Source organism: Calidris pugnax, unplaced genomic scaffold (assembly GCF_001431845.1).
Source record: "Calidris pugnax isolate Ruff unplaced genomic scaffold, ASM143184v1 scaffold148, whole genome shotgun sequence".
Classification (NCBI taxonomy): domain Eukaryota; kingdom Metazoa; phylum Chordata; class Aves; order Charadriiformes; family Scolopacidae; genus Calidris; species Calidris pugnax.
Window position 1 is genome coordinate 4760791 of NW_015090926.1, and position 17416 is coordinate 4778206.

Consider the following 17416-nt stretch of genomic DNA (forward strand, 5'->3'; position numbering starts at 1 on the left):
CCAAATTCTTCTTTCTGCAGCAATACATTATTGATCTTTTTATGGATCTTTACCAATAAAATATTTAAGATTACTTACAGTGTCTGAGCTGGTTTTCACAAGGAAAGGAAACACCTATTTTGAAAATTTTTCTGACTTTAAATATAAGAATACAGGTATTCAATGTTTTTATTGTCAGTAAATATGCCTATTTGTAGGAACTGCAAAAATACAGGCTGAAAAAATCTCTGAAACCCATAATGATGGCAGTGAGGCACTTGTTGAGACCAAGAATATTGGAAAAAGCTTTAAAGACTTTCCCATGGCTCTCCTGGTAAGGAATCTTGAATTTACTGAAACATACATTCTGAGAAAAGAAATTATTTTTCAGGTAATATGAGTGTTTAAAAAGTTAATTACTTTATCTTTAAAAATTGTTTTGTTTTTTTCCTTAAATTTGCTTCTTTATTGTGTTGTGATTGGAAAGTGTTCTAGTGCTACTGATAATTTAATGCGTATTCATTTTGTTCATGCTTAAGATTCTTAAAGCAAGAAAAGTGTATTAGTGAAGTTCCACATGAGGATATCTGCTTTAAATTAGGACTTCTAGTTTAAGATGGGATTTCTAGTTTACATGCTACTACAATGAAGTAATTTCTGGAGGGTTACACTAATTTCTCGCCATAGATACTGCTGAAGAATCCAGTGCTTATGAGCCTAATAGTAGCCAGTTCTTCAGAAGCTTTAGTTGCCACTGGCTTTGCCACATTTCTACCAAAGTTTATAGAAAACCAGTTTGGAAAGACGTCAAGTTTTTCAGCAATTCTTGGAGGTAATTTTCATTGATGGTGTTTCGTTTTTAAACCTTAAATATATTGTGCTGCACACCTTATTAACATTATAGGTGGAAGCTTATATAGGTGTCTTGTGTTTGTCCGAGGTATTTCTGAATATACTTGTATGAAATGCAGTTTTCACAGCAGAAGTAGTATTTTTATATTATTCTTGCCTGCCCCATGAAAACCCTGGCACTTAATTCATCAATTCATCTACTTGTCTGTAGGTTCAAAAGACTTGATACTCATATCCAAGTAGAATGAAAATCTTGTGTACTGCTGAAACTGTAACTTATTCCTTTCTTATTCTTGGATAAAAACATTTAGTCTTCCTCATTTTAAATCAGCTGAAGGAGCATTAAGCCTTAGTCCCTAGTAAAGGAAGCAAGATGAAGAGCAGCTGGAAAAAAAGCAGTGCTTACCACAAGTTAAGGGGTTGACTTGGCCTTTCCTTCAATTCCACCATAGCATTACAGTGAGGTAGCTTACAATAAAATGACTAATCAGGATATATTATAGAACTATTGTGTAACTGCTTATACGGCTGGCTTACTATCACTTACTCGTATTATCAGATACGCAGCAGTAATAGGTACAACAGGGGAAAGCTATGAAAAGTTAAGTGTTGGAGAAACAAATAGAAGAAATCTGATGGAAGAGCTGCACTAGGTAGGGTCACATAATTAATTCTGATAGAATTACTTCTGAAGAACAGCAACGAGATCAAGGCAGATAGGCCAACAGATGCTTGCAATATGGCAGACTTAGTATTTCTGGAATGAGTCTTGCTAAATTAATTCAGCCATATAGTGCTGCAATATAATAAACATATGCTAGTTGAAGTGCTCTTTCTTCAACAGAAATATGTTTGGGGCAGACTTTCTGAATGGCTTGCTCCCCTGGAAAATACTAGGTAGTTCTATCAATATTCAGACATCATTGCTTCAAAACAAAGTTACTGTAAGTTTTACATAAAAATAAATTGGGATACATCCTTAACTGTTAAACAGTAATCAGCAGTGGAGTGGAAGACTATTCCTCTTTTGTCTGAATTTATTTTCATTTGTGTTAAAAATATTGATACTAAGAAATGCCTACACTAATGTTGAAAGCTAGTTGTACCTGAACTAATGTTGAGCTAGCTAGTCTTAAGTGTTACCAGTGACCACGTTAGCTATTTAAATTAGCTTTGACTATAGGTGTCTGAGGCCTGTGCAGGTCTGCTATGGTACCTGAACTGTCTTTAAAATTAGGTTTCTCAGGTCAGTACAAGTTACACTGAGTTCTGTGTTGTATTATAGATCAGCCATATAAAAATTCTCAGTTATGTATCTGGAGTCCTAATAGCGCGAAGAAGATTATTATGGACTATGACAGCAAAAGTGACCCACTGATCTAGACTTCTCTTTAATCTTTCTGTAGATGCCTTATTATATCTTGTCTTATGTCTTGTATAATAGTAATTATGTTCTCTTATACATTTGTGTTATGAACTTGTTAATAATAAAGGACAGGGGCATATAAAAAAACCACTGAAACAATGAAAGAACACTTTTCATGAAAGAGCACTATTTTCATGAAGTGGAAAATCTCTGGTGTTCAGAGATTCCTGTCCAGTATGTAGTATTCCTAAGTGATCTAGTTTTGTGGTGTTGAACTTGAGTTTCACACAACTATAAGTTATGCTGTCAAGTTGAACTCCTGGAAAGGCTAGAGATAATATAAGGGTAGAATAAATTAATCATGCTGTCAGAGTCTGGCTGGATGGTTTGAAAATTACATCACATGGACTGTGTCTTAAGATACAGGTAACTGTTGTGACTTTTTTTGTTAGCATAAAATTGCACTCTAAATTGCTTCACTAGTTATATCTTGCATTTTTGTGTAATTGCTGGTGTCTTGTTTTCCTCTAGGGCTTGTATTAATTCCAGCAGCAGCACTAGGCCAAATCATAAGTGGCATCTTGATTTCCAAGTGCACAATGGATTGCAAAAGCATAATCAAGTTCATGATAGGCACTTGTTCAGTGGCCCTACTATTAAACACAGTGTTTTTATATGCTAAATGTGGGAATGAACCTTTCGCAGGTGTCTCTGAAACATATAATGGGTAAATATATTTTAATGCACTCTTGGGTTTGGTGTTAATGTTTAGAATAAGCTACATCATAGAATGCAAAACCTTTAAAAATGTCATATCTTGCCTTGATGTATGGAACTGAAATGTTTTATGGAACTCTTAAAACCTTGTTGTTGGAATCTTTATATAATAGACAATTAAGAAAATGTAATGATACATTGCCTGCAAAATGTTCTGAGCAGCCTGGTCCTATTCAACAAAAAAAATCCCAGCTTCTGTAACCATTGTAGGTGTAGTAGCCATGGTATTGACTACAGCTAATTTTGTATCTCTGCAGAAGTAGCGTGTCTTTTCAACTGGCTGTTTCGTGTTTTGTTAACTAGCTGTTGACAGTCTGGGCAGTTTGTTCCTGGAAGGAGTCTGCCACATACAACAATTTCATTAGAGAGCACTGAAGTGCACTGCAACTTAAACTGATTGCAGATTTTCCCCTAGAAAAATGAAGACGTTATTGTAGCATCAGATTCTAGCACATCTAGCCTCCATTTATGAAGAAGGCTTTCCTTTTTCCTGGTAAAATGATGGATAGCGATAGAAATTTAATGTGAAGGGAGCATAGCTCAGTGACCCAAGTTGAAGAATAAAAGGGGGGGGGGGGCAGTAACAGTAACAGAAACATAATTAAAAATATTTTTGGCTAATGTGTAAGCAAGAATTCTCTTAAACAATATATATTTTTCTTTCCCTTAAACAACAGAATTCTCACACCTAATGAGAATGCAGTCTGTCACTTGCTTTTAGATGTTTTTAGTAATTGTAATAATTCTTGGATGAATGCTCCTCCTTCTGCTGTGAATAAAGCTTACTTGGGAGACCAGTATGATAATGGGGGAAAAAAACTTGCGAAAGTGAAAGTAAAAATGAAACAAGATTAAAGATAAATATGTGCAAGGACAAGTATTCTTTAAAAGATGGATTTCTAGGTCTGCTTTTAAAATGTCAACATTCAATGTATGCAGTCAAATAACCTCCATAGGTACTATGTTGTATAAAATGCCCAATGATGCCTTATTAAGGAATTAACTATAAGATTATAGTGTTTCAATTGTTGTAGTTTTAAATAGTATGTTTCTGTAGCATGAGTAGTGTTTAAAAGCAGGAGGAAGGCAGTTAGCTGTGTCAAAACTGTGCTCTCAAGTGGTTGGTTACTCTGTCGTGAATTGACGGAGCCAGAGGCAGCTCCAGCTGTTTGAGGATCTGCCAAAGAGCCAGATGCTGTTGTGCAAAATAACTCTAGTAGTCTGGTAGCTAGGGACTTCTGGCTGCCATTTGAAAAAATTGTAAGCATGAACAGCATGCTGTGCAACTGAGTGAATAATTTACCAATACTTCTTGATTGTTTTCCCCAAACCCCCCTTTATTTAGAAAATGGTTTGGTAGCACTATCTTGTACAAAAAGAGATTGTGTAGCTTATGTTCCAATGCATAAAAAGACTTTTGAACTTAAATAGGGTGGAGAAGAGGATCTTTGTACTTCACTGACACAATAGCATGAGGTGCATCATGGAAATGCAGAAGATGGGCAGGAGTTGAAATTGGTTTTGTTACCTCTAATGTACATGCAAGTTGGTAATAATTCTAGGAAAAAATGATTAACATCTAATCAACAGGCTTATATGGTTTCTTCACTTGATATTTATCGTGCTTTTTGACTGACTATGTATAAAAATAGAACACAAGAAAAATCACATCTTACTCATGGAGGCAACTAAATGCCTAAATATCATGGAATATCAAGGCTACTCATTTTTGTAGGTCCTTTAATGGAATCATTGACATAAATATAACTGACAAATATTACAAAAGTTTCCCAAAATGCAAAGACTGGCATGAGAGACTAACCACATATTATTCAGGTCTCTTACGTAGGTAAATGTGAAAATAGTAAAATAGATAACCTTAGGTTAATGGGACAGATACTCAGAAGGCTTGGAGGCAGTAGTGATTGAAGGCAGTCAGGCTTCCAGTTCTTTAACAGAGTGGAGATTTAATGCTATGATACCTTAACAATTCATTTGTATTGCCATTTCCAGAAGGCATACAAAATAAATACATTTCATACAGTGGTGACTGGGAGCATGGGGAGAGGGAGGGACAGGGCACAAGGGGGAAAAAAGTCTTAAAGCCCAAGTTACTGCTCATTCCAGTTCCATCTTTACAACTTGCTGTACCATTGACAGTAGATTCAAAGGCCACTGTTGACATTCTACACTTAAAGCATGGCTCTGCTACATTGTCTGAAAATAGCTAGCTGTAATATTTCTGTGGATATTCCAGAACTGTAAAAACTAGGATGTAGGCTTTGGTTGCAGAAAATCTAGTTACATATTGAGCAAAAGAATCTGCATGTAGCAATTGAATACTGAAGAGGTTGTATAGATAATAGTATGTGAATCTATCTGTATTTCTATAGCACATCCTTTGATAATGAGCAGCTGCCAAAAGGTACAGCTGAATTGATTTTCATCCTAAGTTAAATACAGTTAACTTGTATTTTAGTATTTCTGTGTAAGTTCAGCAGTTATGTAGCTTAACTGTTGCTGAAGACCTCTTCTCTACAGCAATTTGGAGTTAACCAATCCTGAAATAAATTTCTCTGCTCAATATCCATTATAAAAAATGTTTTAGTTTTATCTAATTCATTCTTACATGCTGGACTATAAATGTGACCTGCATCAGAATAACTAGTGGCACCAATATGATACCAGTTCTGAAACTGCTTTCCATGGAGGAATAAGCAACTAAAATATGTAGTAGTAGCTTTAACAAACTTATAAGCTTCTGGAAAAATAGCCAAGTGTCTGACTCCTGCATATGCTATTGCATAAATGCTTCTGAAAAAATAAGTTATGAAAATAATCTGCAAGTTAACTTGGAAATTGCAGATTCATTTTTGTGGAGATTTTGAAGAAATCCTTCATGGCAAGCATTCTCTTTCTATTGAAAAATAGTCTGGAGGTTGGGGTGTATGTAGGGGAAAGCTTTTTGCAAGTTTAGTACCAGAATCACATGAGTATAGGATCACTGTTGAGCTTATATGATAACAAACAAAGTATATTGTTTGTAGCAGCTCTGTTTATTACTAAATTAGGCTGTAAGCAGTGCTAGTGTGGTTTACTCCATCTATTTAACACTTCGAAGAATTCTTCTGCCCAATATTTCCTTGAAAAGTTGCAGGAACAGAAATGCAGTGACTATTTCTGTAGTTCTGTTCATTCCCACAAGTCTCTGGAACTCCTTTTAGTGTGAAAGGATACCCAACCTGTAGAGCTTTTAAAGGCCATCATCTCTTAGGCTTCCTTAGAAAAGTGATGCTAGAACAAGAAGTTCCATGCCATATAGAACCTATGTACATTAAACTGTGTTCTAGTATTTTTTTCTCTGACTATCCATAACTAAAGGTTCAGCCCTTCTCTGTAGGTAAGGGAAGAGAGACGTTTTTTGCATGTGTTAACAGGACAAATGTTGCACTGAAGTGATTAAATACTTCTAGGTTTGACATGCCTCAAAGGCTAACAAGGCACTATATTAGTGAATTTGCTTATGTTCCACTGTAGTGCTTTAAGCCAGAGCAAACTAAATTTGATTCTGCTATTTAGGGAGACTGAAATAATTAGCAACTTGGTTGTACTACGGTTAAACTCTACTAAATGAGGTATATAGGTAGTTATGATGTCCCTAATACTCCATGTGCAGTTTGAGTTCTGTGTTAACTTATCAGCTTAATTTCCAAATGTTTTATTTCTCCTCTTAGTATTTGTGACCATTTTCAATTCTCTTGAAGAAACTGGCCTTTTAGATAATGAATCTGGAACTTTCAGTTTACAGTACAATACTTAAACTACTGGCAGTGTCAGTATCCTGGTTTCAGATGACTGAATTCTTTATCTGTGAATCTTCTTTACTTATTAATCCATTACTACTAAAACCATCAAAGGGTATTTTTATTCTCTCCAGTTATATCTTAAGAAGGTACCCCTGCATCCCAAAATGATTTTTCATACTAATAATATAGTGGGACTGTTTCAAATACAACCATACTATGGCTTATACTGGAAGTAAATGCCTAAATTGAGAGGAGTTATTGTAAGCAAGAGTTAAATTAAACTGTTCTTCATCAGCCAAAGAAACACTTTAAGGTCCTTTTGAGTGTGATAAGATTTTGTATGTGATGGCACTCTATATTTAGCATGTTAGTGCTGGAACAATCTAGGTGTCTGTATAACAGTGTTAAAAATAGGAAAAATGCAGTATATGCAAATCCTGTTTGCAACTGGATTTGAATCCAAAACAGGGAAAAAACCTTGGAATATGATCAGGAGAATAAACAGCACCAAATACTGCTTTTAATCTTGTTGCTTTTTTCTTAAAACTGTAAATTGAACAAATTCAAATGTAGAAGTGTGTGGGAGGGAGGACATGACACAAGAAAAGAATTGTGTTGAGATGCAGAATTTAGTAATCTGTTTTGTGAGTGGAAATTGGAAGAGTAATCTATGGAAGGAATTATAGCACAAAATAGCTAGGTATAGGCTACTAAATGGAAATTCCCTCTAGAATTGTAACTACTAAGAACATTGCTTATTTTCAAAAAATTAAGTGCATAAATCACCAGAATTGAATATTTGAGATTTATTATCCTATAAATACTGCATTACTTATTTACATATCTGGTGTTTTTAAATTAAAAGCCTATTAACTTTTACCTTTCAGAACAGGCATGCTACATAACTTGACAGCGCCATGCAATGCTAACTGCGGATGTTTGCGCTTCATGTACTACCCAGTTTGTGGCAGAGATGAAATCCAGTACTTTTCTCCCTGTTTTGCAGGATGTTCATCATATATTTTCGACAACAAGAAAAAGGTACTTCATGATACATGGATAGCTGACGTAGTCTGTTCTGGTTTCCTCCAGAACGTGTTCTATATCACAAGCATTCTTTCCTGAGTATGACAGGAAATCACAGTATTTCTGAATCTAAGTGGTAGTTACTACAAGAAAAATAGGTGTGGATTGGAAACAAATGTCGAAGTAGGATGAATGTTTGTGTATGTCAAAGTCTGATACTCTCTGACCAAGTGCTTTTACATATTCCACTTGTGGAGGGTGTAGTGCTTAATATAAAATTTACTTACTTGATGACAGTTGATGTTATGCAGAACTTCTGACTTAGTGATACAAAATATACTGAAAACACAATACAAATGTAAGCTATACTTAGCAAGATAAAGCAATTGCAATACACAATTCAGTCACAATACTAGTGTGATCCCACTATTGATCTCTATAACATGCTCACTGTCACAATGCCAGGCCCCTCCAGTTGTTGGGAAGGCCTACATCATATGAAGCATGCTCAAGCCCATTGCTTTCTTAGAAGTTCTTCTGCTAGTTGTCTGGCTTTCTATTGTCTGTGTTGAGCTCAGCTGCACTCCCCCCTACCAGCCCAGTGCTGATCTGGTTAACTTAGGGAGACATTCACACTCTCAGTGAATGAGAGCGAAACACACCACTACTTGATCCACTCCACTGGCACAGCTGTTTTTCTACATAGCTTTCTATGCAGCAGCTGTTGTCACTCACAGACTGCATTGTTCGGTGAGCTTTGTGGGCATATCACCCTTTCCCATCTTCTCTGAGCTTTCTTCCATCACAGGGGTTTATTGGTCAGTCTTCTTTATTTCTACTGAACTTTCTAATGCTGAAAATACATTAAACCTGAACATTAGAGTTGACAATCAGAAAAGTAGGAAGCAGTACCTGCCTTGACATTAAACTACAGTCTTATAAGCACAAGGTAATGATTATTGTATGCATGGGAACCTGCTTCTGTGAGTTTGCAAACCTCAAATGTTAGTTGCCCCTGATGTAGGAGTGGTGTGCCATGAAAGTGGCTAGTTATTATCAAGCATCCCAGAACTGGAAGAGTTTCTGTGCTTATCTCCACTAGAACAACAAACTCTGGAGCAGGAATGCAGGAGGAGTGTAGAAAGATCCCAGAGGTAGGCAAGCTCAAACAGAGGGTGCCTCTGGGGACTTTTTGTATCAGGACACAACAATGGTAAATGAGAGGTATTATCTAGAAGAAAATATGGCAGACTTCTTGCTGTGAAATCTTCACACCTCACTGATATATTTCCCTTTGAAAACAAACTTCGGTGGATTTAAATGAAGAGCATAAAGCTATTCCACTTCTTCACCTGCTTACAAAAGCAGGACAGTGTTGTTTCTGTTCTTTCCTGGTAAGCTATACTTAGCAAGATAAAGCAATTGCAATACACAATTCAGTCACAATACTAGTGTGATCCCACTATTGATCTCTATAACATGCTCACTGTCACAATGCCAGGCCCCTCCAGTTGTTGGGAAGGCCTACATCATATGAAGCATGCTCAAGCCCATTGCTTTCTTAGAAGTTCTTCTGCTAGTTGTCTGGCTTTCTATTGTCTGTGTTGAGCTCAGCTGCACTCCCCCCTACCAGCCCAGTGCTGATCTGGTTAACTTAGGGAGACATTCACACTCTCAGTGAATGAGAGCGAAACACACCACTACTTGATCCACTCCACTGGCACAGCTGTTTTTCTACATAGCTTTCTATGCAGCAGCTGTTGTCACTCACAGACTGCATTGTTCGGTGAGCTTTGTGGGCATATCACCCTTTCCCATCTTCTCTGAGCTTTCTTCCATCACAGGGGTTTATTGGTCAGTCTTCTTTATTTCTACTGAACTTTCTAATGCTGAAAATACATTAAACCTGAACATTAGAGTTGACAATCAGAAAAGTAGGAAGCAGTACCTGCCTTGACATTAAACTACAGTCTTATAAGCACAAGGTAATGATTATTGTATGCATGGGAACCTGCTTCTGTGAGTTTGCAAACCTCAAATGTTAGTTGCCCCTGATGTAGGAGTGGTGTGCCATGAAAGTGGCTAGTTATTATCAAGCATCCCAGAACTGGAAGAGTTTCTGTGCTTATCTCCACTAGAACAACAAACTCTGGAGCAGGAATGCAGGAGGAGTGTAGAAAGATCCCAGAGGTAGGCAAGCTCAAACAGAGGGTGCCTCTGGGGACTTTTTGTATCAGGACACAACAATGGTAAATGAGAGGTATTATCTAGAAGAAAATATGGCAGACTTCTTGCTGTGAAATCTTCACACCTCACTGATATATTTCCCTTTGAAAACAAACTTCGGTGGATTTAAATGAAGAGCATAAAGCTATTCCACTTCTTCACCTGCTTACAAAAGCAGGACAGTGTTGTTTCTGTTCTTTCCTGTTTAAGTCTTAAGAGTAGAGCTCACCTCTCTCCCTGTCAATACAGCCAAGTACAAAAACCAGCCTGTTTATCGCTGAGGCTGTCAAGCTAAGTGATCTGGGACTTGCCAGCATTTCTGAAGAATGTGAACTGCTGTGGTTTCCAGTTTGTTGTGCTACTGTTGTAACTGGATATGTATTATCTAAGTTTGAAGAATAAGGCTTGGGGAATTAGTGTCACAAGTAGCTGTGGATCTGAAGAACGAACCCAGTTCAAGTAACAGTTTTTAATAGTCAAGACAGTTAAAGTTCTTCAGAGTATAACTTTTAAATTGTACAGAAATAATCAGCAGTCTTGGTTAATAAACTAGGTAACAGTTAACATTAGCTTATTTCAGTATTGGAGAAATGACATTTGAGAATGATGTAAGCTATCTTCTGCTCTAAGGGACCAGCAGCTTTTAGCTGCCCTTTGTTCAGAAGTTCCACTCTCCAAATTAACCCACTTTTATATGGGGAAAGAGAAAAGGGAAATTTCCTCCCTTTGTCCAACCCTTCATACCCTCCATTGTGTTTTTTCACCATTTTCAAATAGGTGATTTGCTTGAAAAGGACATTCTCAAATTTTTTTTATCTAATTTTGGATATAAAAAAATTTTATTTGAACATGGTGGTTTGCCCTTTCTTAATTGTATACAGTAACTGGTGTTATCTTCACTGATTTGTAATAAGATTTGAGTGCAAAAAGCTGGCATTTCAAAGCTTGCCTTTGTTGGTGGCTTTGTATAGTATTATGTACTGCAACTGGTTATGCCTCTAACTCAAATCTTCTTTAAAGCTTTTTTTTATGCTTGTACCTAAAAAAAAATGCTGCTCACAAAATGGAGACTGTCACTATCTTTTTAGATAAAGAAAACCAAAAAATAACCAAAAGTAACTTCTGCTCTGAGCTGGATCAGTAAAGTTCTGGTGAACCAGTTTTAAAAATCAGGGTTACAATGTCATATGATCATCAGGAAATGGACTGTCAGGATTTATTCTTATATTCAGTGTGATGTAGACCCAATGACCATCTGCCATATTAGTGTCATTCTTTGAGCTAAATTTTTGTTTTATAAATTATTTGTAGGCTTACCACAACTGTTCCTGTATTGGGAAACCAAAAAGAGAAAATGGTTCAGAAGACTTTATATATGAAGCTGTTGCTGGGAAATGTCCAACACAATGCAAAGTTTTACCTTTATTCCTGATCTTCTTCTTTTTTACTGTTGTTTTTACATTTATGGCTGTTACTCCAACAACTGTGGCCATTCTGAGGTACGTTTTTTGGCTGAGAAATAGGTGATGCTTTTGAAAACTCAGATCAGTGATTTGTTTTGCTTTGGAATAGACTTACACCCCTGAGCAAGGGATTTCCTGTTGTAGTACTCTGTGTGGTTAAGCAGGTGTTATTTGAACCAGATGACAGTCATACCAGTGTTCACTCTCTAATTAAATTTGGTTAGTAGATACTGTTTGAATCTATTAAAAAAAAGCCAAACAAAAAACTTTCCTACTTGTAGCAAACCCCCTCTTTGATGGGAGCACTCAAGACTGTTTTAGTCAAAGCAAGAAGGAATAAATGTGCCATGTGCTCAGATGAAGAAAGTACTCAACTAGCCTGTGTATTGGGAATAGCAACATTTCAAATTGTACTAAGAAAGGAACAAAATAGCACTTGGTCTTATATTCTCAACCTTTGATTCCTGTCTCAGTTCAGAGTTCTGACTTGCAAAATTGTAGTCTGCCAAGAACTGTAGACTACCTTTAGTATGATACTGATGTTGTATGTGTGGTAGTTGTTAATATAAAATGTGACTGTGTATGTGGTTGTTAACCAGTGGTTTGACAGTCTTTCAAATGCATGAAAGCTAAATATCTTTTTTTTTCCATTGGTGCACAGTCCTTATTCTGAAAGTAGAGCTGTTTCACTTTATGTTGAAATCTGTATTGTACCTCTAATACTGTTAGAGAAAACATTCATGATGCATAGGTATACGTGCACTATAACATGATGTTTGGGGAGGGTGTGGTTAGATGCTCGCTCTTCAGCCTTCTAGGCATGGTAGGCTGCAACAGTGCTTTGTAGCAGCCACCTGTTCAGGATTGGTATAAATCTGGAATTCACAGCTTGTCATATTAGTGTGGGAGCAGAATAATGTGAAGTGTTGCATTATCTTCAAAACTGAACTGCCATAGTTTTATTTAGATAATTCTAAGCAATAACACTTAGAATTTTGATTCCTTGTACACTTCAATTGAAATGGTGAGAGAATTTTTGTGGAAGAGAGGACTGTAGAGCAGTTTAAATCTGCAAAACCTATAATTTAAATAGTTAGATGTGAGATAAGTTGCTACAGTATATTCTGAGACATTTTCAGTGGGTCTATTTTGTGAAACTTCAAGTGTAGACCCATGTGTTCGTAACAGTGTTCTAGTGGTAGAAATAACCACTTATACTATGCAAAACTAATTTCTCCTTCCTCTACTTGCCTTGATGGGTAAGGGGATCCTAGCAGTGACTGCTGATAATTCCTCATCTTGGATGTTTTTCTATGGCTAATCCTCATATATTCTCCAGAATGAGTAACTCCCTTTTTAGCACTGACAGTGCTTTGATGATACAGTTTATTGAAGAAAACAGTGCTGCAACTAAATTGCATAAATTAAGTTAGGTTGTGTTTAATCTTTATGGTGGTATCTTTAAGACACTGTCAAGATAAAGTTTGTTGCTGGAGAAATATCTGAAAGGAGGGTAGGAGGCAAGGAGGTAAATCCTGCAAGTTATTAAATCAGTATACTGACTTGTATAGTATAGGCTGGAACCGATTAATTTTAAAGTCAGGTGACTATATGAAAAGGTTAAATACAACACCTTGTGCTGTGCCAAAGCCTAGTCTCAATTCATGTATTGCTTCTTTAAACAGTAGCTCAGGATTGCATCCTAGCACTGTCCTTAAATCCTTGGTTATTCTGTGGAAAAAATGTTCAGTGGTATATCATGGTGCTGCTGGTAAGCTAGCTTTTTACTTACACTGTTTTGTTAAACTAGCTCAATCTAAAATTCCTTGATAAGCTGTTGGAGTTGCCTCTATCTTTTATCAAAACATCTCTTGAAATTGTTTGATTACTTGTTCTGCACACTGGATTTCTAAAACCCTCTGCAATTAACAGGTTAAAACAGTATGTTAAGACAAAACATATTCACTGAGGGACAAAGCAGAGAAATGGAGTGGTTAAAACTTGTTTACCAAGTCTTAAATTGCAAATCTTGTTTACAGGTGCGTGCCAGATAAACAGCGCTCATTTGCTCTTGGAGTACAGTCAGTGTTTCTACGACTACTGGGTATGACTTTCTTGTTGAAACACTTGCCTCTAAGTAATCTTCTCATTTGATGTTTTTCTAGACTTAAAAATAATGTATTCAGAAACTTTCAGAGGAGCTTGAGGCAGCCTGTCACTGGCTTATAGAATCCACTTGTTGTAAGGCAGATACCATCTGGATTCAAATTCCTCTTTAAATAGTGCATGTGTACTCATTTTAACCATTCTTGTTCTTATCGGCATGAACAAAATACATTTGGCAAAAAGCACCTGCTGTCACTTTCCCCAGAAGGAGGCCTGTTCTGAAAGTTAAGAAAAAGTGATGCAATAGAAAACAGCTTCTTGTAGTTGATATCTCAAGTTCCAGAAGATATCTGCAGCAGAGTCTTAAATCTTGACATCATTGTGGAGCAGAGGATAGGAGAGCTCTTCAGCTACAGTCAGTACGGGCAGTAGAAAGGCAGCAACTAGCAGTGTTACTACCAACCAAATACTTAGCTGTAGACTTGAGGTGTCACACAGGGGTCCTAGACAGAAGAGCTGCTGCACGTGAGCTCAAGAACCGTTTAGGCCTTGAGTAGGTCAGGCAGACATACAGAGGGTTCATTATAAAATTGGTTATACCTGGATGCAAAACACTTGTGCCTTTTATAAAGCACTGTTGTAACAAATATCACACAAATCTAAGAAATTTTACACAGGAATAATAAAATGCTACTTACTTTACATGAAATTTTTCCTAGAAGTTTGACTACGTCTGAGGGACAGAAAAAACATGTAGTTGAACTTATTAACACAATATTTTAGTTTTCTGCATTCGGTACAAGGTAGTGTATACAATCTGAGAAAAGGGAATTTTCTTCTTTCAGTTGAACTCCAGCTTCCTTGATTAGCTGATTCCCCCTTGCCCCCCCCAAGGGCATTAATCACATTTTTCTTTTCCAATGAAAACCAGGGAAGTTATGAGAAGCTCAAGATTTTGAACAAACATCTTGCTTGATAAATTGAGAGCTGTATAAAGAATTAGCTGACACCATGTACATCCTGGCTATTAATTGAGAGGAATGGAAGAGGCACACTTGCTATGTAATATGATTTTGATTAAAATACTATGCTCAGTGTGCAGCTCTCCCATTTTATCTTCCTCTCTAGCATGGCATTTCACTATATGCACCAAGACCAGGTAAGGCTCTTCCAAGCAACTCAAACATTCTAATGTGTTACTGTGTTTTTTAGGTACTATTCCTGGACCAATTTTGTTTGGTGTTGCTATAGACAACAGTTGTGCTCTGTGGGATATTGATGAATGTAAAACTAAAGGAGCCTGTTGGGTTTATGACAATGAAAGAATGGCTTATCTGCTGATGGGCATAAGTAAGTGACTTCTTCATATTAAGTTCCTGTACAAGGTAATAGATACACTGACCTTGACTGCTAAATGGGAATTGCTTTAAAATAGAACCTTAAACTCTTAGCTTTTAGCAGCAGTGGTTTGTTGTTTTTTTTTTTTAAAAAAAAAACTTTATCTTTTTCATAAATAATGAAAAGCAAAATATCATGGAAGGAGCAAGATGACATTAATGGCTCTTAAAAAATGACCTAGAAAACTTTTTTTACTAACAACAATACAAAATATTTTTACTCTTCAGTCTTTCTTCATTGTCACACTTGGCTTACTGAATTTTAAGGGACTGGCACACATTTCTGTCTTAGCTGGCTTGGTCTGTTAGCAGCTTAAGGTCTGAGGAACTTTCTTCCTCTTGTCGTATTCCAGTTCTTTTCCCAAAACTAATATTGACATCTTGAAAATATCTGTGAATTTTCCCAACTTGTTGAGCAATCTGTTCCTTTCAAGCATGTGACAGATGTATGTCGGGGGGGGGGGGGGGGGAAAGGCAGGCTGAGTTTGCATCTGTGGTATCTGCTGTTGTCCTGTCTTCTAGCAACTGTGATACTTGCAGTGCATAAACTGAACTGCTAACATCTAATCTTGAAACTGAAAAAGCAGGAGCCACAACTTCAGATTTCAGTATCTCAGGGGGGGGGGGGGAGGGTAAAGGCAGGCTGAGTTTGCATCTGTGGTATCTGCTGTTGTCCTGTCTTCTAGCAACTGTGATACTTGCAGTGCATAAACTGAACTGCTAACATCTAATCTTGAAACTGAAAAAGCAGGAGCCACAACTTCAGATTTCAGTATCTCAGGCATATTTGGGATAAAATGCAATCCCTCCTTTCCCCCAGCTCCTTGCAGCCCCAAGTTGCACAGACAACACTATGTACCAGTGATGAGTAAATGAAGCATCCTTTTAAGTTAGGTGAGGAGACAATACTTAACAGGTTTGTATGTGGGGAGTTTTAGTTTATGGCAAAGAGAGCATTGATGCAATTTAGAACAGTACTGAAGCAAGAAATAAGGAAGACTTGCACTGCAGGCTAGAATGGGGTGAAGAAATACAGAACTGATGTAATGGCAATAGCTGCTGCAAGCAGGAACTGCAGGCAGATGAGGGGTCTGAAGTCAGTTGGTAGGACTGCCTTTATCTACCCTTCGCAGTTCATGTAAAATAAACAAATGCTGTCAATTTCAGTGTAAAAGTCTTACAGTGTAATTCACCATGTGAAACTTTGTAAATGACTGAAGTGCTCTTGACTACTATTGAAGGTGGCTGAAACAAGGACTCTTCTGTTCTTTGCATTTAGGTGCTGCTTGCAAAATCATTACGATCATCTTTGTTGTCATGGCAGTATATTTGTATAAGCCTCCACCAGCAAGTGCAGCCGTGTCACAAAAGGATTCAGAAATGGTATCTTCTGTACACACATAAATCTTGAGTATATTGGGGGCTTTTGAAAGAGCCAATAAGAATAAGCACTGTTATGACACTGGTACCAAGGTTCTTGTATGCCATTACCTAAATATAAAAGATCATATTCAATTCTTCAAAAATTTAAAATATTTGTGAATGTGTGTCATGTTCTCCAACTTGCTAAACATACTTTTTAGTAATCCATTTTGTATATCCAAATACATGACACTTAAATTTGCAGTCTAATCTTCATTGTCTGTTTATAACTTAAGTGTGACAAGGTGGAATACTCTGATCAAAAAAACCATGAGCTGAACGGGGCTGACTGTGAACCCCATTTCCCCCTGCCTAAAGTAATTCTGAAGTGAGACTGTAGTGGGAGAAAACAATTAACTTGGTATATTAAAGGGAACTGTGGATGTTTAAAATGGACTTATTTTAATGTGCACATAATCTGGGCTAGTGCCTTATTTGGGGATTTTGACTGTAGATACACATGGGAATGTGCAAGTATGGACATGTTTTAAAAATATTTTTACATGTTATCTTAATGGCATAAGTTCACTTTTTAGTATTTGTAGAAAAATATAAATAGTTATTACAGGATAGCTGGGTTTGTAACAGCAAAATATTTGTTAAATTAAGTGCCTGAGTTTCTATCTGGGATACATATAGAAAGTGGCTCTCTAGTTGCTTTCTTTAAGTATTGTTAACATTTTTCTATAAAACTTGAAAATAAAACCTATTTTCTTACTGCTTCTGTGTATGCTGTGTCATTTTGAAGTGACTGAGTTCTAGGCTTCTCAACTCCAAAAAACCCACAATGCTGAAAGCTAGTGAAGAGTATGTATACAAGCATCAAAAGTATAAAAATACAGCTTCAGTTGTTGCTTTTGACTTTTACACTGCATGCTATTAAAGCCATATTTATATAGCACAACTGATGTGCTATAGAAGTTACCCACTCTAACCAGATATTAAACTATATTTGCCTGCTACTGAGATATTAAAAATTTCCAGTCAATATTGACT

At 36.8% G+C, this 17416-nt stretch overlaps 1 protein-coding gene across 1 annotated transcript in view; it reads left to right on the forward strand.

Moving 5' to 3' along the window:
* SLCO4C1 (solute carrier organic anion transporter family member 4C1) overlaps positions 1–17140 on the forward strand; it is a 34052-nt gene extending 16912 nt beyond the window's left edge. The window contains exons 6-13 of the mRNA XM_014951496.1: positions 198–313; positions 667–811; positions 2729–2924; positions 7668–7821; positions 11344–11531; positions 13535–13599; positions 14814–14951; positions 16278–17140. Coding sequence (XP_014806982.1) covers positions 198–313; positions 667–811; positions 2729–2924; positions 7668–7821; positions 11344–11531; positions 13535–13599; positions 14814–14951; positions 16278–16402 — 1127 coding nt within the window. The 3' untranslated portion in view covers positions 16403–17140. The remainder of the gene's footprint in view (positions 1–197; positions 314–666; positions 812–2728; positions 2925–7667; positions 7822–11343; positions 11532–13534; positions 13600–14813; positions 14952–16277) is intronic.
* Positions 17141–17416: the final 276 nt, after the last annotated feature.